The sequence below is a fragment of the Panthera onca genome, chromosome A3, assembly GCF_046562875.1.
Source record: "Panthera onca isolate mPanOnc1 chromosome A3, mPanOnc1 haplotype 2, whole genome shotgun sequence".
Classification (NCBI taxonomy): Eukaryota; Metazoa; Chordata; class Mammalia; order Carnivora; family Felidae; genus Panthera; species Panthera onca.
This window is the reverse complement of record NC_138341.1, coordinates 127520278-127543491: the sequence shown is the minus strand read 5'-3', so window position 1 is coordinate 127543491 and position 23214 is coordinate 127520278. Positions and strand designations below refer to the sequence as shown.

Genomic DNA, 23214 nt, shown 5'->3' with positions numbered 1-23214 from the left:
TTTATGCATTAAAGATTTGCATTTCACATCGCTCTATGCCTGACACCGTTCTAGGCACTGGGAACCCAGCAGTGAACAAACAAACTCCCTACCCTAGCTACTGTCCTGCCTAGGGGAAGGGTAAAGGCAGAGAATAAATGGTATGTCGGGGTTGCTAAGTACAATAGAGAAATATATAATGGGAGGTGTTTTCGCATTTTTAAAAAAAGGACTGCCACAAAACAGTACTATGTGTTTTCTCTGGGTATTTATTTATGTATATAAAAGCATGGGAAAAGGTCTGCATGGAAGCACCCCAAAACTGCTGACAGTGTTATTCCGGAGGAGGGGAATGGTGGATGCCGGACGGTATAGACCCCTGCATTACCTGTGTAATGGCAAGTTCAGAGTAGTGAAGCGGCTGCATGCCTCACACAGTGCTGGTGGGATTCTAAAATGGCACAACCACTTTGGAAACTGTTGGCAATTTCTCATAACAACGTGTGATTCAGCCATCCCCCTTATAAGGGGTTTGCTTGAGGAAAACGAACACCTACGTCTGCACAGCTGTCCACCGATGTTTACAGTGGCTTTATCCAGGGAGACAACCTAAAACCCTACCACAGGGAGACTAGGAGAACACATTGTATCTTCACACACTAGAGCACTACTCAGCCATGAAAAGGAGCAAGGTCCTGGCACATCCATTTGCTGAGTGGAAGAAGCCAGTCACAAAAATCACATACCATCTGATTCCAATTACGTGACAGGCAAAATTAATCTCTGCTGATAGAAACAGAAGGATTGTTGCGGATGGGGGTTGTGGGTTGATTGGAAGGGACCCCGAGGGAATTTTTCCGGGAGGATGGAAATGTTCCAGATCTTGATTGGAGGGGTATACCCATGGTGGAGGCATTTGTCAAAATTCATTGAATCATATACTTCAGATCTGTGCATTTCACTGTCCATAATTTCTACCTTAATAATAATAATAATAAAATAACCACCAGAGCTTGGAGAGGACTACATTCTGACATGTTAGGAGTGTTTAGTTCTAAATGGTGGAGGAAATATAGGTGATTTTCATGTTCTCCTATATGCTCATCTGGGTTTTTCCAAGGTTTCAGCGACGCATATATTCCTTTAGTGATCAGAAAAAGAAAAGTTAAAAAAAATTACATGGCCTGTGTATTTATTAAAAAAAAAAAAAAGAAGAAGAAAATATGGCTCTGTTGAGCCACTTTTATTTGTTTAGCCATTTTGAGGGTTTTTTGTTTTTGTTTTTAAGAAGGAAAGGAAGAGGGAAGAAGGCGAGAAAAGGAATCCTGTCATTTTCTTTTCTTTTCAACAAATATTCACTGGGAAGCAGTGATAGTGCTGAGTACTATGGAAAATGACAATAATTCCAGGCAACAGATTCTGCACTCAAGAAGCTTACAATTGTACTGAGCTCGTGAGGAATCCTTAGTCTCTACAGAGTTCTTGAAAAAGGCCCCCTCCTTTATGAAGCCTTCCTTGATTTCTTTGTCAACCCTCTGCCTCTGCACACAGAACTCACCTTACCCCCACTTTGCCCTTTGAGGGCACAGTGCTTTCCTTTCTCTGAATCCCCCAGAGCCTGGCGCCGTGCTTTGCTTGAGGTGAGTTCTCTGCCCAGGCTCGGTGTTCTTAATTTTTTAGAAAGCCCCAAAGCAGGCCCTGGGGTGTGGGTAGGTCCCTAGCTTTTCACACTTTCACCCTACACTGAAACCATCCCAGATCGATGAGGAACCGAGAGGGCGACCTCTCAGCCTTTGGGGGTGGGAACAGAGGCTTCGGGGAGTCCCAGAGGCTTTGTTAGAAACTCCTGCCTCCCCTTGGAAAGGTCAGGCTGGCCATCTCTGGCCTGCCTTCTCCCCTTTCCTGGTTTTCTTGGCCTAGAAGGAGACGTGTGCATGGGTGGGGGCTGCGACCCGGCCGAAGTGTTCAGCGCACTTCTGGCTCCCCTCCTGCCCCTCTGGCCTGCCCTGGAGCTTAGGCGCCCCAGCCTGGGGGCTGGGAGAGAGTGTGTTTGCCCCCGCAAGGTTTGGCCCGGGAGCAACTGGGCCACTCGCATTGTTTTCTGTCTCCAGCAACACAATAGAAGTTTTTGCTCAAGGAGACTCAGGGAGCGTCTACAAAGTGCCCTCCTCCGAGAGCGAGGCCCTGGGCCCCGGCGTTTTGGCGGCTTTTTATCTTTGGATCCAGGCGAAGGTGTGGAGGGGCAGGGCAAGAGCAGGGTGGGAGACGGTTGTAGCCATCGGGCTTTGCTCCGGGGATGGTGGGCGTGTGAAATGAACAAGATGCCAGGCTGCAGGATGAAGGGGTGGCGGGGCGGGATCCTCCATTCATAAGTGAGCAGGGAGGCCGCCAGAAGCTTTCAGCCAGAGCCCCGTCCAAAGTCTTCCTGGAGAAGGAAATCAGAAGGCACAGAAGGGATACTGTTCACACCAGCAAGGTCTTTCCTTTCTGCTTTGAGGTTGTATCCCAGATTCAGGCCTTTCTCCATCTGGACTCTTCTAACCCCCTTATGTCGGCCTCAGCACCCCCCGCACCATATACAATAGCCTCTAGCTAGTCTCCCTGTTTCCTACAATTCTGGCTCTCATTTCCTCGCTGTGTGACCCTGGGCAAGTTACTTCACCTCTCTGTGCCTCAGTTTCCTTCATCTATAAAATGGTCATGATTATAGTGGCACCATACTCATTCTCATTGTTATCAGGATTTAATGAGAAATATATCCTTGTATTTCTGATGGAAATACAGGAAGTTTTTATTTATTTTTTAAAGTAAGCTCTAAGCCCAATGTGGTGTTTGAATTTACTACCCTGAGATCAATAGTCACATGCTCTATGACTGACCCAGCCAAGTGACCTTGAAAATACAGAAAGTTTTTTTTTTATTATTATTTATTTATTTTTGAGAGAGACACAGAACGTGAGCGGGGGAGGGGCAGAGAGAGAGGGAGACACAGAATCTGAAACAGGCTCCAGGCTCTGAGCTGTCAGCACAGAGCCCCACGCAGGGCTGGAACTCACAAATGAGAGATCATGACCTGAGCCAACATCTGACAGTTAACTGAGCCACCCAGGCACACAGAAAATACAGAAAGTTTTTAGAACAGTGCCTGGCCCAGGGTGCCTGAGTGGCTCAGTCGGTTACCCATCTTACTTGGGCTCAGGTCATGATCTTACGGTTCGTGGCTTCGAGCCCTGCATCGGGCTCTGTGCTGACTGCTCAGAGCCTGGAGCCTGCTTCCGATTGTCTCCCTCACTGAGATCTCAGCTTACTTATTCCCTTTGTAGGGGAGCCTTCCTGGATCACCCTATCCAGGTGTATGCCTTCCTGTATTTCTCTGTGAAAACACCTTGTATATTCCTTAGTTGTCATTGGTTATGCGTTTGTTTGTTTAATATTGCTCTCCCCCAAATAGAATATAGGCTTCATCAAAGATTGAACTTTGTCTTATTCACTGTTTTTTTCTCCTACATCTAGTGTAATGCCTAGTACATATTAGGTGCTCAATAAATATGAGTTGGTTAAAAGAAAGAATGAAGGAATGAGAAAATCACTCTAGAATTAGAGTGAAAGGGGAGCCTGGGTGGCTCAGTTGGTTGGGTGTTTGACTCTGGGTTTCGGCTCAGGTCATGATCCCAGGTCTTTGGATGGATCCCCACATTGGGCTCTGCTCTAAGTGTGGAGCCTTCTTAAGATTCTCTCCCTCTGCCCCTTCCCCCTGCTCATGTTCTCTGAAAAAAAAAAAAAAAAACACAACTCATGAAAGAGATTGTAGATGCTAATGCCACCCATCCAGTGGAGCAGTGATTAAGGTCTTTTGGGGAATGTGGAGATAACTGGCTCAAATTGGGACTTTTTTTCCCTTTCTTTTCTTTTTAATTGAAAGTTAATTAACATACAGTATTATATTAGTTTCAGGTGTACAATATGATTCAACCATTCTGTACATTTCTCAGTGCCCACCAAGATAAGTGTACCCTCGATCCCCTTTATTTCAACCATCCCCCGATCCTGGGGCATGTTTTTGAGGTGACTGTAGGACTTCTTGGAAAGATGTCCACTCTGCACCCTACGTGGGTCTGGAGCCATCTGAGGAAGAAGGCCATGGCTAGAGCTGTTTCTGAAGTTTCACCATTCGTGGGGTATATTCATCAGGATAATTTTTTCTACAAGTAAATCAAGACCCAGCTCAATGTGGTTTAAACAACGGTGGTCCAGGACTGGTTAATTCAGTTGTTTACTAGAAGCATCAGGGATCCAGATTCTTTCCATCTTTCCATCCGCCATGATGGCACAGTCTTTTCTTGTGGTCCCTACGTGGCTGCCATGGATCCAGACATTGAGTCTTCATCCAACATCCACAGGGAAGAGAATAGAAGAGGTCACTTTTCTTCTTTGTGTCCTATTTTAAGAGGGATGAATACTTGAAGCACCCAGGGGACTTCCATCAAGTCTTATTGGCTAAAAATGTGTCACATGCCTGTTCCCCATGACTGACTATGACTCTTTAAGATTTACTCATTGTGGTGTGGGGGGAGGGAGCACCTGGTGGGTTCAGTTGGTAGAGTGTGCAACTCTTGATCTTGGGGTTGTGAGTTTGAGCCCCACATTGGGTGTAGAGATCACTTAAAACAATAAAAACCTTTAGGGGCTCAGTGAGTTAAGTGTCCAGCTCCTGATTTCAGCTCAGGTCATGATCTTACAGTTTGTGGGATTGAGCCCTGTGTCGGGCTCTGCACTGACAGCATGAAGTCTGCTTGAGAATCTCTCTCCCTCTCTCTCTGCCCCTCCGCTCTTGTGGGCGTACACACACTTGCTCTCTCAAAATAAAGAAACATTAAAAAATAAATAAAATTAACAAGAAAGATTTACCCGTTGGGGATAGAAGGGGTTCATTCTCCCCAGAAGCATATGGCAGCCAAAGATGGGAGTTTTGAAAGAAAGAGGGGGGAATGGTTGTTGAGTTTGCAACCAATGGTATCTTCAGTGGGTATAGAAGAAAAAGCCTGAGAAAGCCATCAGAAAGAGGCAATGCAAGAGAATGAAGAGAATGGCCGGGAGCAGGGGCAGTCACAGGGCACCCCCAGCATTTACCAGCAAAACAGATATTTTAAGAAGGAGGGAGAGGGGTGCCTGGGTGGCTCCGTTGGTTAAACATCTGACTTTGGCTCAGGTTGTGATCTCACAGTTGGTGAGTTTGAGCCCCATGTGGGGCTTTGTGCTGACAGCTCGGAGCCTGGAGCCTGCTTTGGATTCTGTGTCTCCCTCCCTCCCTCCCTCTCTCTCAAAAATAAATAAAACATTAAAAAAATTAAAAAAAAAAAAAGGAGGGAGAAATCAGTGCTGAGTGCTACTGAATAATTGAATACCATAAGGATGAAGAAATGGCTGCTAGATTTGGACTGGAGGTCCAAATTGGTGACCTTGACGAGAGCAGTTTCGATGGATGTCTCTGCAATCCATGGCTGCATCCTGACTTTTGCTTCCCAACTCCATGCTTTGTATGCTTTCCTGGATGTTTTGCAACAGCTTCCCCACTGATCCCTCAGACTGGGGAAGACCCGGGCCCCTGTTGCAGAGGTCTTTCCATGCCAATCAGAGCAGATTAGAATGACATCAGCGGAGGTACTTGAGAAAAGGAATGACTTACACCTGAGCCAGGCCTGACTGGTCAGACTCAGTGATCGGACCTATGACCCAGTCCTGGCCAATCACACAGCTTTGCAAGGTAGGCTTTTTTTTTTTTTTTTTCCTAGGGGGTAGGGGGGTGGGGGGCTGGAGTCTCTCTCTCCTAGTCAAGCTAGTGTAGACTTTTTTACTTACGTAAGTCAATACAGCCCCTTGAACTGGTTTGAGTTGGATTTTTGCCATTTGCATCTTAAGACTCCTTGAATAATAAAGTAACCAAGGGATTTGAGAGCCGAGAGTTCTGGATGCGGACAAAGGGAGTGTCAAGGTTGACTCTGGAGAATGGTGGGGCTTCTGAAGATTGCACACGTGTGGGAAACCATTCATTCATTTTCTCTACCCATTTGTCGAGTACCTTGCACAGTGCCAGGCTCTTTACTAGACTGTGGAGAATCAGCAGTGGGCAAAGTAGATAAGAGCCCTTACCTCTCTAAGCAGTGGCTGGGGAAACATTAGCTACATTTATTCTGTTATTATGATTATCGGCGTCATCCCCATTTATAGATGCAGAAACTGAGGTCGCAAGAGGTGACGTCACGCAGGCAGTGAGGGGCCGAGGGGGGGGATCTGACTTCATCTCTTTATAATTTCCAAATGGGCTCTGTCCACCCCACTGGGCAGGAGAGAGAGGGAACACACCCACGTGGAAATGACTTCACGCTCCAGAAAGAACGCCACAAATTGGTTGATGGAAGTGGAATAGGAATTTTCTACACAGAGGCTGCAGGAATCCACTGCAGGGTAGGAATGTGATCAGAACGGGGTGAAATTTGATTTGCAAATCATAGTGGTTTCAGAGAAGAAGGTCTTTGAGAGCAGATTAATCAAGCTGGCTTTCTGCAAGGAAAGGTGCTTTTGGCAAGGTCTTAAGAGAAAGGTAGGAGAATGTATAAGTCTGTGGTTGCCTAATCATGCCATGTGCCACATCCTCAATCAGACGCTGAATCAATTATTTTTTTCTTCCCTTTTTTTTTTTTTTTTTTTTTTGTTAGAGGCCGAGGAGACTGGGGAAAGGAGTCCTGGTTAGTGACGACAGCTTTTGTTGCTGCTGCTGAAATCATTAGCCCCCTGCCAACAGTGCCCAGACCCTGCAGGTCTGCAGGCCAGAGATATACACACAATGATGCACTAAAAAAAAAAAAACCAAAAAACTCCAACAGGAGCTGTGACTCACACACATCTCTGCTAGAAGAATAAAAATACTAGGAGCGAAAGACGGATTAGTCACTGGAACATGGTTTGCTTTTGAGAACTGAGTCCCCCCCTCCCCCCCCTCCCCGTTGCCCTTGTTCCTCATTACTTTCTGAAGTTTGGAAACCAAACCCCAAAACTGATGCCCGCCAGGTATGTGGGATGAAGCCTGGATGGGTGGGTGTGGGGCTTGGTGGGCAGAGGATGGGCTCAATGATGCAGGACTGGTACAAGGGTTCAGTTGCACAGGTTGTCTGCAGCTGGCTCCTGTCCCGATTGGTCTTTGCCTGGGCTGTTCAATGGGACCGCCTCTAAATTAAAGCCATGCATTCATTCATTCACCAACTCAGTTACTCATTCAGTCAGTCTACGGCAGGTGAGGTCATGTGTGAGGCTCTGTGTTGGACCCCAAAATAGACTGAGAAAGGGGCTTATCAAAGAGCTAAGACCAGAAAACATAACAATGTCTACATAGAGATTTAGGTTAAGGAGAGATCTCTCTCTCTCTCTTTTTTTTTTTTTTTTTTTGTCTAGCTCAGGAATTGGCAAACTGTGGCCCTCAGGCTATTGTTTTTACGAATAAAGTTTTATTGGCATGTAGCGACACCTATTCATTTACATATTATCCATGGTTGCTGCTATCAGGGCTATGAGCGCAGAATTGAAGAGTTGTGACAGAGACCGTATGACCCAAAAAGACTAAAGTATATACCATCTGGCCCTTTACATAGGTTTGCCAAACCCTGGTCTAGCATAAATCAGGGGTTTGCAGTGGTAAACAACAGAATCCACATTAGTAATTTTATTAATGGCTATGGGGGGGGGGGGGGGCTCACAGAATCTCAAGGGTGCCCAGGAAGCCAGTCCTAGAGGTCGTGTCCCCAAGAACAATGGCCCAAACCATTCTGTGGGATAGCTCCAGGGATGGCCCCAACTGAGCACAGGTACTCCAGCTGGCAGTGCCAGCTCTGAGTGACTGATTACCAAAACTTCTGCTGTCACTGTCCCCCGAAGTTGGATGCCTCTGCCACTGCTCTGTTCAGGTAAGCCAAATACATACAGACCGTATAGGCTAGCAATTCCATTTCTGGTAGACAACCTAAAAAAATTTGCTCCCAGATGCAAATGGAAATATGTATGAGGATGTTTATCATGGCGTTGCTTCAACGGGTTCCAGCAACAGTGTCTAGCACTAGGAAATGGATAAGTAGACGATGGTTTTCCTGGTTAACGGCTAATGTTAGCTGTTATAATAAATAGACCCTAAAGTATGTAAAGTCTCAGTCCCAAACTCAGAAGTGTTGTTTTTTGTTCATATAATAGTCCAAAGTGAATGCTACTCGTCCGTGGTCTGGCTCCCCTCCACGTAGGCACTCAGATCCAGGCAGAGGGTGGCTCTGTCACTGTCTCCCCATGGCTTCCAAGGTCACTCGGGGGTCGTCATCAGCATAGAAGGGAAATAAGCAGGGAGGAGAGGACGCGAAGAGCTTCAGAGGCCAGGATGGAGGCAATGCACACTCATCTGCTGGCATCCATGGGTTAAAACTCAGCTCTGTGGCTCCACCCACCCGCAAGGGGGATTGGGAAATGTAGTCCTTCAGTGTGTCCTGGAGGAAGAGGAACTGCATTGGGGAACAGCGAAGCGAAGCGAAGCGTCTCTGCCGCGACGATCCCGATACTTGGCCTACCACGGTGACACGTGGCGCGCACGGTGCAATGCTAAGCCGAAGTTGCAAGTAGTGAGTTACGTTTACAAACCGCAACCAGGAGCCATGTCAAACACATGATGTTGAGTGAAAAAGGTAAGGTAGCATCAGAAGCATAGCCCAGTACCATTTATGTAGCGATTTTAAAATAATCATAAAATGACACCTTATCTCGATCTCTTTATGTCTTTTTCACTGTGTCTATTTGGATACACATATATCCAAACACACATACGGCAGATGGGTGGAAAGAACATACTTCAGATACACTCAAGTGGGTGTCCGTGGGGGAGAGGAAAAGAGGAGGAGTGGAGATGGGTGGCGAAGGCAAAAATAAGGGGAAATAAAACAACGTAGAGACCACACTCGTGTGCCACTGGTGGTGTGCCTGGCCTGAGGAGAGTGATTAATTTTGTGCATCTGAGGTCCAAATTAAAGGAAGTGGTGGGTGGGTGGGGGAGTTTGGAAAACAACATATTAAAGAATAAAAGTAATATACATCTACTGTAGGAAATTTGGGAAACGTAGGTATAAAGCAAACACCAAAGACCCTAGTGAACAATTTTGGTCCTTTCCATCATGGGGCTAATTATCAGTGCAGGGGATATCCTTGCGCATCAAAATTTGTCTGTGTGTGTGATTGTTTCGTAGTTTAGACTCCCCAAATGAGAAGCACTCGGTCAAAGTGTATATTTATTTTTAAGGCTTTTGATACATTTAAAAAATATATTTTGAGAGAGAGAGACGTGGGAGGTGGAGGGGCAGAGAAAGAGGGAGAGAGAGGATCGCAAGCAGGCTCCTCTCTCGGTGTGGAGCCAGAGGCGGGGCTCAAGTTCACGCACCGTGAGATCAAGACCTGAGCCGAAACCAAGAGTCAAACGCTTAACCGACTGAGGCTCCCAGGTGTCCCACCCCCTGATACATTTTAAGTTGGTAAATAGAGAACACGGAGAGGAAAGGGCATAAGACATAAATGTAAATCATAATACATTATTACATAATGTAATACATAATACATTAACCTCTGTGAAATCGCCACCATGGACAAGAAACGGAACACTGCCAGCCCCCTGAAACACCTGTATGACTCATCCAAATCCCAGGATCCCTCTTCCTCGGCTCAGGAGGAAACCATTGTCTTGACTTGGAAGGTTCTCTTCTCTTTATAGCTTTACCATCCGAGCGTGAGCCTCTGAGAGCTGTAGTTTACCATTGTCTGCTTTTGAGCACCGTATAAATGGAATCGCACATCCTGTGCTCTCCTCTGCCTGGCTTCGTCGGCTCAATGCTATGTTTCAAAAAATTTATCCACGTCGTGTGGAGATCTAGGTAGTTCTTTGTTCCGTCATAACTTTTGTTTTCTCTGAACTGGTGTAAGATTTTTTGTTTGTTTGTTTGTTTGCTTTGGTTTCACATTTCTGGGCCCCTCAAGGTAGGCAGGAGGGGAAGAAATTCCTTTCATTGCCGGGCTCTGCACGTTTTCAAGTATTTTGGGGTCTGTAAGATTTCGTCGTGTCCTCACATTCCATCGGAGAGCTGGCAGAGCGGGATTCTTAATGTTCCCATTTAACAGATTGGGAAACTGAAGCTCAGGCCCATGAAGGAAACGAGTGAATAAGACTGGGGACTTTGCCCTGGGCCCCGTTTCATGAGGGGAGCGAGGTCATGCAGGACTCCATGGCTGCGTCCGGCCTTCTTAAGGAAGCCAGGGAAACTCAGGAAATTCTGCTCTGGAGCCCACTCGCTGGCTGCTCCACCTCTAAACATCCGTGTGGCCCAGGCCTCTGTCCTTGTCTCTCCTCCACCCGAGTGCCCTCCCTGGGCAGTCTCGCCCAATCCCGTGGCTTTAAGTGTCACTAGACCCTGACAGTTTCCTACATTCTTATCTCCAGGCTGGCCTCCCCCTGAACCCTGGACTTGTGAATCTGCCCACTCGGCCATTGGCTTTATTATTTTTTTAAAGTTTATTTATGTATGTATTTATTGAGAGGGAGAGGGGGAGGGAGAGAGAGAGAGAGAGAGATTGAGAGACAGAGACAGAGAACGTGAGCAGGAGAGGGGCAGAGAGAGAGGGAGAGAATCACAAGCAGGCTCTGCACTGAGTGCAGAGCCCAATGCAGGACTCGAACTCACAAACCATGAGATCATGAGCTGAGCTGAAATCAAGAGTCAGATGCTACCCAACCGAGCCACCCAGGCGCCCCATGGCTATTGGCTTTGACATCTAACACAGCCGAAGCCAACTTCTTCACCTTCTCCCCCACACCTGCCCCTCTCACAGGCCTCCCCATCCTGGTCAACTGCCCAGCCCCCAAACCTTGGAGTCGTGTTTAACTCTTTCTGTCACCCCCAGCATTTCGACAAATCCTGCAGGTTCTGGCTTTAGGATGTTTCCAGAACAGAACATTTGCCCTCATCGCCCCTGGGGTCAGCCTGGTGCAAGCCATCAACATCTCTCGCCTGGACTGGTGCAGTATCCTCCTTACAGGTCTCACTGCTTCTGACCTCACCCCCTTGCGCTCTCCTCCCGCAGAGCGGTCAGAGCGATCCTCTTGGAACCTGTCGGATCTTATGTCTCCTCTGCTCAGAACCTGCCAAGGCTCCCACTTACCCAGAGAAAACGCCAACATCCTTACAGCCACCTACGCAGCTCACCCAACCAGCTTCCCTCTCCGGCCTCAGTGCGTCTCCCACACCTACCCTTCCCTCCCCTTGCTTTCTCCACTGCTGCTCTTCCTGCCTCCAAGCCCCGGCACTTGCTCTTTGCTCTTCCTGGAACCCCTGTGGGGTCTGCTCCCTCACCTCTTTCACTTCTGTGCTAAAATGTCACCTCTTTTCTCTCACCCTCTGGGGCTGTGCTGGCCCAGGCCTCCCTGCCGTCCTCCCTGTGTCCCCCGTAGCCCTTCTCACCACCCGGCAGACTTTGTGGCTGACTTCCTGGGGGTCCTTATTCCCCATGTCTTCTGCCACTAGCCTGTCAGCTCCGGGAAGGAAAGGACCCTTGCCCGTGTCGCTCACTATCCTCAGTGACTGGAGCGGTGCCCGGCATTCACAGTGAGGTTTCTCCCAACTCCCAACCTGGAGTCCAAAGCGAGCGCTGGAGATACTCATACATTCAATTAATATTTAGGCGTGCCTGGCACCATCCTGTGATGACGGAAATGAGATGCTCACAGTTTACCGTCCACTGGCAACACCTGGCAGGTGGCTTGGTGTGGATTTAGGGTCAGACACCCCTGGGTGGTGAGGCTCTGGCCAACTGGGGGGGAGGGGAAGTGACGCGTGAAACTTCCAATCTGGGCTCTGAAAAGGACCAGGCGTTTCCTTCCTGTCCCCCTGGGTCTTTCTGCCCGTTGAGACGTGGCACTGGAGCAGCCACCTTGGACCCCTCAGGGAACACCCCACGTCAGGGATGGTGGGGGCCACACGTGGGAAGGAGCCTGGGCCCCAACACCGCTGGGTGTTTTCCGCCTGGACAGTCACATGGGAGAGAAATAAACCCTGTTTAGAAAAACGTATTCCTATTTGGGTCTTGTCCCAGCGGCTGTCTTTATCTTAACTAACACAGTGACCTCGATTGGGTTCCTCTCTGAGCCTCGCGGGTTTCTCATCGATGAAAAAGGGACAACAATATAGTAATAATTGCCAGGAAGGGCAGTTGTGAGGATCTGAGGCCGAACGTTACTAATGCCTGGTGCACGGTGAGAACCCAGAAATGGTAACCGTTGGTATTAGAGCTCCCCCCTCCCCGCCCCCTTCAGCAAGGCTCCAGGAGGGGAATTTGCCTAGGAAATTTGGAAGGATGGCTGCAGCAGCATACAAGGCGTTTGGAGAGGGTGTGGCTGTTTGTGTTTCTGCTGGCTAAAGCAGAAACCGTCAGCTTTCGGTCAAAATTGCCACTGGGATTGCCAGGTGTCTGGATTTGGACCGGGCAGCCCTATGTTTGAGCTTTCAGGCCAGGAAACAAACTGAAAAAGGAAAAAAGAAAAAAAAAAAAACCCCAGACATATAAATGTGTGTCCAGTATGTCTGTTGAAACCATCTGGCATCTCCGGCCGCAGAATTTCAAGATAAACCATCCAGGTCAATCTCTGGTCTCGACTAAACTGTAGAATTTATCTTTTATGCATCAATCTTCTAATGGAATTTTTTTTTTAAAAGAGATTTTATTTTTAAGTAATCTCTACACCCAATATGGGGCTCGAACTCACAACCCAGAGATCATGAGTCACAAGCTGCACTGACTGAGCCAGCCAGGAGCCCCTGAACCTCTTTTTTCCCCTTAACTTTTACCTCCAATCCAGGCTTCCTCTTACAAACGAAGGTCTTTGTTTCCTTGGGAAAGAAATGTGGTGGAGAGCGGTAGCTCTTCTGCATTTTTTAAAATTAAAAAAAAAAAATTTAATGTTTATTTATTTTTTGAGAGAGAGAGAGAGGGAGAGCATGAGTGGAGGAGGGGCAGAGAGAGAGGGAGACACAGAATCTGAAACGGGCTCCAGGCTCCAAGCCGTCAGCACAGATCCCGACGTGGGGCTCGAACCCACGGACCATGAGATCATGACCTGAGCCAAAGTCGGATGCTCAACCAACTGAGCCACCCAGGTGCCCCTGGGGCATCGACATTTTAACAGAGAATTGGAAAGAGCATGGCGATTATTTCAAAGGATAGGGTGATCATAATCATTCGAAGTGGGATGTTACTAATAATTATTTTGGGACAACAGACACAAACTGGGATTGTCCTGTGCAAACTGGATGTTTGCTCTTCCTTTCAGTAGAGGAATCAGTTCATCTGAGTGGGGAGAAATCTGGGGACGGGGAGGCCTATCAGTTGGGATGCCTTTGGCTGCAAATAAAGGAAGTGTGATTCAACTGGCTTAAACAATAAGGAAATTTTATTATCTTTTTTAAAAGGTTTATTTATTTTCAGAGAGCATGTGTAAGTGGGGGAGGGGCAGAGAGAGAAAGAGAGGGCGAATCCCAAGCAGTCTCTGCACGCTCAGTGCAGAGCCCGATGTGGGACTCCATCTCACAAATGGGAGACCATAACTTGAGCTGAAACTGAGAATGGGACGCTCAACCGACTGAGCCACCCGGGTGTCCCTATTATTTTTCAAGACAAGGAGCCCAGAGGCAGGGGGCACCTGGGTGCCTCAGTCCGTTGAGTGGTTGCATTAGGAAGTGGGAAGTTGGTGGGGCTGGGAATTGAACCCACACAGCTGATCCCTAGGGTTACGACAACGTCCAAAGGCTGGGGAAAATGAAGGCACGTATGTCAGTGGCAGAGCTGGGATTCAAACCAGGGGTCCTAACCATTTCCCTCTTTGTTTCCTCCAGGCTGTGTTTCCAGTGCTTTCGTGGCAGGAACATGATTTGGCAAAGCTCTGGAGCCCTGACTTATTCTGATACCCATTATGTTCAAATCAGACCTTGAACCAGGGTCCTCTGCTGAGATCTGCTTCTAACCGCAAAGGGTTCCTCTGGGGAAGTTTTGACTTGGACCAATGGTGGGGGTGGGGGTGGCTCACCCAGGACTATAATATTTTGGTCTGAAGAAATGAACCCTGGCTTGCGTGGCCCACATTGAATTCTGTTGCCCAGCCCTTCTGGGCAGTGCCAAGGGTGGAGATGTCTCTCCTCTTCTCAGAAAGCTGCTCTTGGTACTCAGAATGGGGAAAAGACTCTCTGGGCAGCCGGCCTGAGTTACTGAGAACTCATTTGCATTTGGGAAATGACTGCAATCCTGGGCAGTCTTTAACTCATTTCTCACTGGTGTGTTCAACTTGGGATGGGCAAAGCCCACCCCTTGTTTTTCCTTGCTTTGTCTTCAATATTTTTTCTTTTGAGCAGAGCTGGGGAAGGCAGCCTTTGAATCCTGAGCCTGCAGAACCTGAGAGGCTCGTCAGGAAATAAGGAACTATCTGTCTGATGTTCCCAAGCAGCATTAGCTTCTTCCCTGCAACTGTGAAACGTGTGCAGCAGAAACAAAACGGTATTTCCCACGATTTGCCAAGTACATGGCAACAGAAACTCTAAAATTGTCCCCATGGAAGAGAATTTCCCTAACATTATCATTACTCCCCCATCTCAATTGAAAGTTGTTTTTTTTTTTTTTCTTTTTTTCTTCTCTCTCTCTGTTCTTTTGGTGAATGTTTCCCAGCTATAGCCTGTTTTGGGCCCTGTCCTGGAGACATACGGGATCTAAGGGCTCCCCACTGGAGATCCTGGAGGGTGTGGGTGGAGGTGATGGGGAAGAAGGTAGGAGAGGTCAAGGCTACAACAAGGCTAGGAAAAGAAATCTCCCGTTTGTGGTTGCTTAGTCATGTTTGGTTCGGTGAGTCGCTCTGTGCCAGGATTAGCTGGGAGGCAGCCAGGCCCTGGACCAAGGGAGTCCCCACTGATCACACGAATGCTGAGCTCCCTGTCTGAGTCATAAGACCTGGGGTGGACAGTGACCTGAGGCAGAGGCCTGGAGGTGCCACCAACTAACTCTGGAGAAGCTGAAAAGATCTCATTTGTTTGTTGATTGATTACTTGATTGTTAATTTGGTTATTTTCCTTCTTCCCCTGCTCTGGACTAAAAGCACCAAGAGGGCAGGACCCTTAGCTGCTGTGTTACTCTGTATCCCTCCAGAAACGCTCAGTGACTGAATGACAAAACTCACTGTCTTCCTATGTCTCATTCATCCTTGTCTGCTTCTCCCCTGCTGGAGGAACGTCAGTGCCGAACATCACTGGTCTCGCGCACTTTGGTCCTAGCACCTCACCCGATGCCCAGCACACAGTAGGTGCTTGTGGCCGACACTCGTCTCTTGACAACAGAACCCCAAGTTGTCCAGGCAGCCATGTCCCAGCAGATGGAGCAGGGCTGCTCCATATTGATAGTGACGACTCTGCTCTTGGTCAGGGGCTACTTAAGGATGGTTACATGGGGGCGCCTGGGTGGCTCAGTGGGTTAAGCGTCCGACTTCGGCTCAGGTCATGATCTCGCGGTCCGTGAGTTCGAGCCCCGCGTCGGGCTCTGTGCTGACCGCTCAGAGCCTGGAGCCTGTTTCCGATTCTGTGTCTCCCTCTTTCTCTGACCCTCCCCTGTTCATGCTCTCTCTCTCTCTGTGTCTCAAAAATAAATAAACGTTAAAAAAAAAAAAAAAAAAAAAAAAAAGGATGGTTACATGACCCGGTCTCGCCCGCGAAGTGTAAGAGAAAATCTGCCTTGGACTTGTGTCGGCAGGTAATGTTGCCATTGCAATAGCCATCTCGTCACTCTGGGGTCCCAGAGCTTGGGAGACAAGCCACCACGATGAGGATAGCAGGGCTGAAGGTACCTTGGTCCTCGATGACATTGTGAGTCCCGAACCAGCCTGAAGAACCAATCTCCTCTGGACCTCTTGTTAAATAAATACTGTCCTTATGTTTGAACCCACCAGTAGCCCATTCTTCTTCTTGTGGCCAAAGGCATCTGAATGGATTCAGCACTCAGTCCAAATAAAAGCCTTCACTTACTGAGTGCTTACCATCTGCCCCAAGTAGTTTCCACGTGTTAACTCAGAAATCATTGCAACAACCTTACCGGGTAGGTGCAGCTGTTATCCTCAGTCCACGGAAGAGACCAAGGAGGCACAGAGAGCTTAAGGGATACATTAAATGTTGTATCTTTCATTGGGGATGAAATGTCCCAGAGGAATCAGAATGTAGACGAGATGGGGGTGGGCCAGGGGTGGGCGCCATCCACAAATGAGGAAATGTTTGGGGTCCTTTTGGCAGTGTGGGCCAATTCTTGGATATAACATGGGATCTGTGTCTGTGTGTGAGACAAATATCTGAAGTGGAAGCTAATCTTCGGTGGTCACAGCTGGGAAGGAGGCTAACACTGCTTGAGCACCTACTGTGTGCCAGCTATCTGTGTCAGGAACTTTCATCAGTGGTTCTCAACTGGGGGAGATTCTGTCTCTCAGGGGACATCTGGCACTACCTGGAGACATTTGTGGTTGTCACAACTGCCGGTGGGGAGGGAGTGCTCCTGGCATCTGGGGGGTACAGTGTGCCGCTGAACCGGCCTACAACGCCCAGGACAGCTCTCCAGAACTAATACTTCTCTGGCTCTACGTGTCCATAGCCTGAGGTTGAGAAATCCTGCTTTACGTACATGTTTTTCGTTGTTTTTCCCTCTTACAAAGACTCCTGTTTTATAGACTAGGCAACTGAGGCTCAGAGAGGTGCTGTGACTAGTCTAAGGTCACACAGCAGAGCTACTCAGGGACATCTGCAATTTTCTGAGAACCTCAGGAGTCAGCCATCTTCTGGACATAATTGACTCCACCACTTGCACCTGCCAGACTCACCTCCCCCATCCCCCTTCCCACCCGCCCAGAAGATTTCACTCGCTCAAGGCCCAGATCAAATGCCACCTTGTCCCCGATCCCAAAGAAACGTCTCCTAGAGGGCAGAAGCCACTCCACTCTCTCCCCGTGTCCTGAGGAACTTGCAGCATTTACCCAGGCCATTATGAGAACAGTCTTGGGTGTTTCGAACAGAAGATAAATAAACAGTCATGTTCTTTGCTAGAGGGTGATTACGGTCTAGAGGGGGCATATTATATGAATCAGCTAATCCACTGCAGAGGCAATACAATCCCTGGTGTGTGACAGGGGAACATTAAGAGTTGTGTGGACAATTTAGAGAGTAGGGCCGGCCAAGAAGGCAGTTTACACACGCAATGATAATAATAAAGGACAAAAATAGAGAACTTTCTAGGTACTGGCACTGTTCCAAGTATGCCCTGTGGACTAACACATAACCCTGTGCGGGCCCCTATGAGCCAGGTGCGAGGATTATTTCCATTGTATCGACGAGCACACTAAGGCTCTTGAGGCAAGGAAACCAGCCGAAGGTCACCCACTAGCAAGCGAGGGAGATGGGATTCGAATCTGAGCAGCTTACTCCAGGCCTCAGCGCTCGGTCACCTCTCCATACCTTCCTGTGAGGCAGGTGAGGACATTTGTCAAGCGGTCCCGCTGCTTGTCAAGGTCACACAGAGCAGCCTGCACTAGCGGCCGGGTTTCCCAAGGCCTTATCCCCGGTGGTGGGTGGGGAGGGGGCCGCGGGCAGAGCAGCTGCTCCTTGATTAGTAATTCGAGAGCAGATCATAATTTCTTCTGGGAAAGGTGGAAAGAGCAGGGTCGTCTCCTGGGGGCAAAGAACTTCAGAAAAAAAGGGATAAAAACGGAAGGACGGAGAGGGCAAGAGAGAGGGAGGGACCCGGAGAGGCGCGCGTCTTCCTCCCCAAGGTCGCGGCAGCGCCCGAGGGCACCCACAGGGCTACGTGTCCCAGAGGCTGGCACCGGCCGGGCAGGGGCCGCCCCCTCCTTCTCCGCGGGGCCGGCGGGGTCGCGAGGGCCCGGGCGGGCTGGCTCCCCCGAGCGGCTCCCGCCGAGAGCTTTTCCAGCCGGGGGTTCGCTCAGCTCGAGCGGCGGCAGCGGGCGGCCGCGGCGGCCGGACCTGCGTGCGTGTGCCTGCGCGCGGGGGGTGTCGCGCGTGGCGGGGGTGGGGGAGGAGCGGCGTAGCCCGCGGCGGGGGAGGGGGCCACGCGTCCGGGCGCGGAGTTGGCGCGCGGGCGGCGGCTTGCGTGCCGCCTCGGGCCCCGCGGCCTCCGCGGCGCCCCTTCCGGGGAGTTCCCGCCCGAGCGCCCCGGGCGCCCCCGCTCCGACCGCGCTGAGCTTCCGACGTAGCCGCCGAGCGCCGCGGCGCGGTTCCAGGGGGCCCGGTGCGCGCGCGGAGCGCCTCTGCGGCCCGAGCACGGCGTGGCACTTGGCAGACGCTCCCTGGGCGGTGGGGGCGGCGGCGGCGGCGGCGGCGGCGGCGGCGGGGCCCGCCGTCTGGGAGCCCCGAGGGCCGGCCCCCTCCCGCCCCTTGTCCAGCCTCCGCGCGCTGCCTCCGCCCCCGGCCCGGGCCGCCCGCCCCCAGTCCCGCCCGCCCGCCGCGCCAGGCGCCGGGCCCGCCGCTGAGCCCGGCCCGCCGGCGCGCCCCGTCCGGGATGGGGCGCCTGGACGCCTGAGTCGCCGTTCGGCGCGACCTTCGCGCGGGGGAAGCAGTCGGCGCCGCGCGGCCGCGCTAGAATGGAGGGACCCGGCGGCAGCGATCCCCGCGGCGACGGGGCTGGGGACGGTGCCCACCCGGACCCCCGGGTCCCCGGCGCCCCTGCGCCCAGCTCTGGCCAGTGCGCGGCCGCCCGGGAGTCCGAGCGCCAGCTGCGCCTCCGCCTCTGCGTCCTCAACGAGATCTTGGGCACCGAGAGGGACTACGTGGGCACCTTGCGCTTCTTGCAGTCGGTGAGTGGCGCCCGGGGCGCGCGGGGACAGCCTCTGCCCGGGCCGCCAGCCCCGCTGTGGAGCGCGGGGGCCTCCAGTGCCGGGCGGTCGCCACTACCTGTGGCCGCGGTCCCTGGGGGTCGCGAGAGTCGCCTCAGGGGCGCCTCGCGGGGCGCGCGGAGAGGTGGGGAGATGCGGGCTCCCCCGGAGCCGGGCTGTCGCTTCCCTGGCCGGCCGGCGGTCCGAGTCCCGACTCGGGATCTCCCGCACTCCGTTCCCCCCCTCCCCTGCACGCTGCCCTTTTGTCTTTTTCTTTTCCCCTCCCCGCCTTTCAAATAGTTTTAAAATTAGTTGCATCCGCGAGGCAGGGGCTCTGGGACCCAGGCGCCGGGAGCTTTCGCTCCTGCTTTTTTTTTCCCGGGGATTTCTTCGCCGCCTAGTGCACCGCCGAGTACTCCGGGACACCTCCTAGACATCCTAGAGCCCAGCGTCCCTCCGAGAGTAGGATACAACCCAGTGCCCGGAAGAGGGACGGAGATCCCACAAACCCACAAAACCTCGGGGTAGGACCCTTTTCCCCAGTGCACGCGTTTTTGTTGGAGCTTGGGGAGAGTGGGTTTCGAACTCTCGACTTGGCAGTCCAGGTCCCACCCCTATTTCTAAGTGGCAAAACCACAGCATCAGACTCTTAAAATAAACAGCCCAGCGCTTACTCTGTGGCAGGCGCCCACATGTGTCCTCAGGCGGTTTAACCTTCCGAGTGGCCCATGAAGTGGGGACGAGTATTTACCCCATGTTTTAGATGGGAGAGTTTAGCTCCAGCGAGGTTGAGTAACTTGCTCAGAATCACACAGCTGGTTAATTGGGGATACTGGGTTCTAAACTCCTGTGCTGCATTTCCTTTTCTATTCTTTTTTCTTCTTTTCCTTTCTTTCTATCTTTCTTTTCTCCTGTGAGCGGGAGGAAGGGGCCACTTCCCTACTCTCCTGGGAAGTGAGAAAAGTGGCCAGGGGGCGGAGGGGGTGGGCCTGGGGCCAAGCCTGGGTGGAAGTTAGGAGACTCCGAGGGCTTTAATCTCCTTGCCTCCTGCTGGGACCTCATTTACTCCCTTCTTGGCTCTAGGAAGTCTTTTAATCCTGGTTAAGGAAGGGCTGGTGGGGGCGGTGGTTGTTCCTTCAGAGACCCCAGAGCCAGGCTGTGCAGCTCCCAATTGCCAAGGGAAAGAGGGAGACTCTGGCATCCTCTGGGGTCCCCATTGGCTTGGAGGTACAGCTAAGGCTGTGTGAGGTCCGAGTTCTAACTCGGGGAGGAGAGAGCCCTTCTCTCTGTGAAAAGAGGTGTGTTCGTGTGTGTGTGTGTGTGTGTGTGTGTGTGTGTGTGTGTGTGTGTGTTGGGAGGGGTTGGGGAGTTGTGTGGTGGCATTGAAAACCATTTGGCTAAAGGACCCTTCTAGAAAGGCCTGTGAGAGGGTTGGTGTTTCTTTTTGCCTCTCTCCCTCTCTCATAGTTTAAATAAATAAATAAATAAATAAATAAATAAATAAATAAATAAATAAATAAAGGAATCTGTTCAGTTTGAAGCTGGTAGTTTCTATCTCTGGGCAATGTCAAATTCTAGGGAACTCCTCACTTCTCCTTCTGAGCCACTCCCTGCTCCTCAGTCAGGAAAGGAAAGAGGAAAGACAAACCAATTTTTATATTAATGGGTAAGAAAATATATCTCTCCCTCCCACGCCCTTGCCTAGATGGTGTGGTGCATTTCAGAGCAGATACAGATCGTGTTAGGGTTAACTGTGGTTTTAAATTGTCCACTTGTAGAGTCCGAGGTTGCTGGAATAATGGAAATTGATTGGAATCAATGGCTCTTATTATTAAAGAAACAAGAAAAAAAAGGTTTCTGTATTTTCCACATTATTGAGGTCATCAGTTTTTGTTTCGATTGACCTGTCGGTTCTGCGATGAGCTGGTTCTTGGACCAGTCCTGCTATACCTGCCCTGGCCTCAGTTTGCCCACCTGTAAACCAAGGGGAGGAGAATCCAGGCGTCTTCTCTGCCTTGTCCTTTTGGGTGTCCCCAAGCTGTTGCCAGAAATGGACTGATTGTGTAACCTGACCAGCCATACATACCTCGTTTGTGAGCCACAGGAGGCCTCTCTTGTTTTGCTCCATCAGAAATGCCCCCTAAAGCACCCAAGGCCTTTCGGTTTGGAAAACCCAGGGCTTCGCTTCGGGGACTGCTAATTACCAAGGCTTTCCACGCATCCAGGCTGGCAGCCTGCGTGGTCTCTTCTGTCTTCCCACTCGCTCCTCTGAGCCTTTATACTTGGTAAGGGAAGAATGCTTGGTAATCCCTCCCGGCTTTTAATTCCATGGGGCAGAGCTTCCCTGGCCTCCCTGGGTCCCTAGTTTCAAGGCTCTGTTGTCAGTAGAAATGAAGGCTTTGTGGTTGACTGTGAATTGTGGGAGATGCAGAAAGGCCAGCTCTGGTGGGTTCCTGCCCTCAAGGAGGGGACAGTCTAGTCCATGGTGGCAAAGTGGATGTTTACAGAAATCCAAATATGAGGCTGGGCTCTGGAGCTAGACTGCTTGGGATTGAGTCCTGGGGCTGTATAACCTTAGGGCAACTGGCTTAACCTTTCTGGGCCTCAGTTTTCTCATCTGTGGAGTAGGAGCTGATGATAGATCTTATCTTACAGGGTTTTTAAGAGTGTAAGTCAGTTATATAAATATATATAAAGCACTTAGAACACTGCCTCGTAGGTAGTAAGGCATATAAATGTTAGTATCATCATTACTTATTTTGTTATATGGTAATTAAATAATATAGATGATTAGGGTTCTAGGATTTCAGCATCAAGTGAGCAGGAGTAGTCAGGGAGGGCTCCCTGGAGGAAGTGAGGTCTGAGTCAGCACCGAAAAGAGGACAGGGAGCCTGAGCGAATTTCCTTTTGACCATCTAAACTCCGGAACCAGTGGTTTTCTTTGGTTCCGGTTCTGGGGCTCTGTGGTTCCTCCAGAATCTCCCCATCTTTCCTCACCTCCTTCAGGAACTGGATTGCACCCCTTCCCCATCTCCAAGGGGGACTGATAGCCTTGGTGCCTTGTTTTGTGTGTGTTTATTTAAGGGTCATGGAAATGCAAGGAGAGCCCTCTTGTAGAGATGCTGGGTCTTTCTTGGAGGACCCCGCAAAGATGGTGGGAGAAAGTGCCCTGGGTTTTGACTCAGAGCCTGGGATTTCAACATTTAGAAGCCCTGACCGTGTTGGGTGCTCCCTGTGTGCTCTTGGTCAGTGTCAATAATGATAATAACAATTACAGTCGTTAGTGGGTAGGAGCTGACACTGATTCATAATTTACTGCTCTGGGCGCTTCACATGTATCAACTTATTTGATCTTTCCAATACCCCCATGAAGAAAGTGCTGCTGTTGCCCCATTGACACATGAGGAAATTGTGGCGAAGACAGTTTCAGTGAGCTGGGTCACGCAGACAGCCGTGCCAGAATCTGATCCCAGGCTGGCCACCCCAGAGCTCATGTCCCTAGACGCCTCACAGACTGCCTCTGCCTCAGAAAGGCCTCGGCCCATGATTTATTAAGGTGGCGAAACGGGGATTCGAACCCGGGTCTCTGTGATATCCTGACCCTCTGCCTGCGCTTTCCCTGGTTACTCCCCTCCGTGGCTCCCATTGTCTCTTCCGCAGAATGGGCAGAACTATAGAAGAATAGAAATGGCAGGCGGCCAGATTCCTCCTCCGTGCTCCACGGCTGTTTGTGAAGGGAGTGTTGAGTGTGGAGCTCTGGAGCCAGGCTGCTGGTGTTCGCATCCTGGCTTTACCCCACAATGACTGTGCATGGCCCTGGGCATGCCAGCAGCCTGTTCAGTGCCTCAGTTTTCCCATCTGCACAATGGGAACAGTGTAGCACCTGTGTCCTAGGGGTGTTATGAAGCTTCGATGAGCCTGACGCCGAAGCCGTTTGAAGGGTGCCAGACGCGCAGTTGGTATTCAGATGCTATGGTGGCTGTTTTGCTGGCGTACAGCAGTGGGGGGCGGAGAGGGTTGTCTGTTTGGGGTTCGCGGGGCTCCCCCGCTTAAAGAGGAGGACAGGTGCGCCTTGGGCTCACCGGTTTCTTGGTTGGATTTTGGTTTTGGGTTCCTGCCTGCAAGTGAGGAGACTCTGGGGTAAGTGCCAACGTGGGAAGAGAGGGGGAGCCTGGGTGGATGCGTAGAGAGACCCCTGGGTAAGGGTTGGTCAGCAGGACCCCATAGGGCTCCCTTGATGGAGGACAGACACCTGTCATTCCCAGGGG

At 50.6% G+C, this 23214-nt stretch overlaps 1 protein-coding gene across 2 annotated transcripts in view; it reads left to right on the top strand.

The window, feature by feature from the left end:
* The first annotated feature begins 18548 nt into the window (after window positions 1–18548).
* PREX1 (phosphatidylinositol-3,4,5-trisphosphate dependent Rac exchange factor 1) overlaps window positions 18549–23214 on the top strand; it is a 186653-nt gene continuing 181987 nt past the window's right edge. For both annotated transcript variants that reach the window (XM_060645492.3, XM_060645485.3), the window contains exon 1: window positions 18549–18928. In XM_060645492.3, coding sequence (XP_060501475.2) covers window positions 18716–18928 — 213 coding nt within the window. In that variant the 5' untranslated portion in view covers window positions 18549–18715. The remainder of the gene's footprint in view (window positions 18929–23214) is intronic.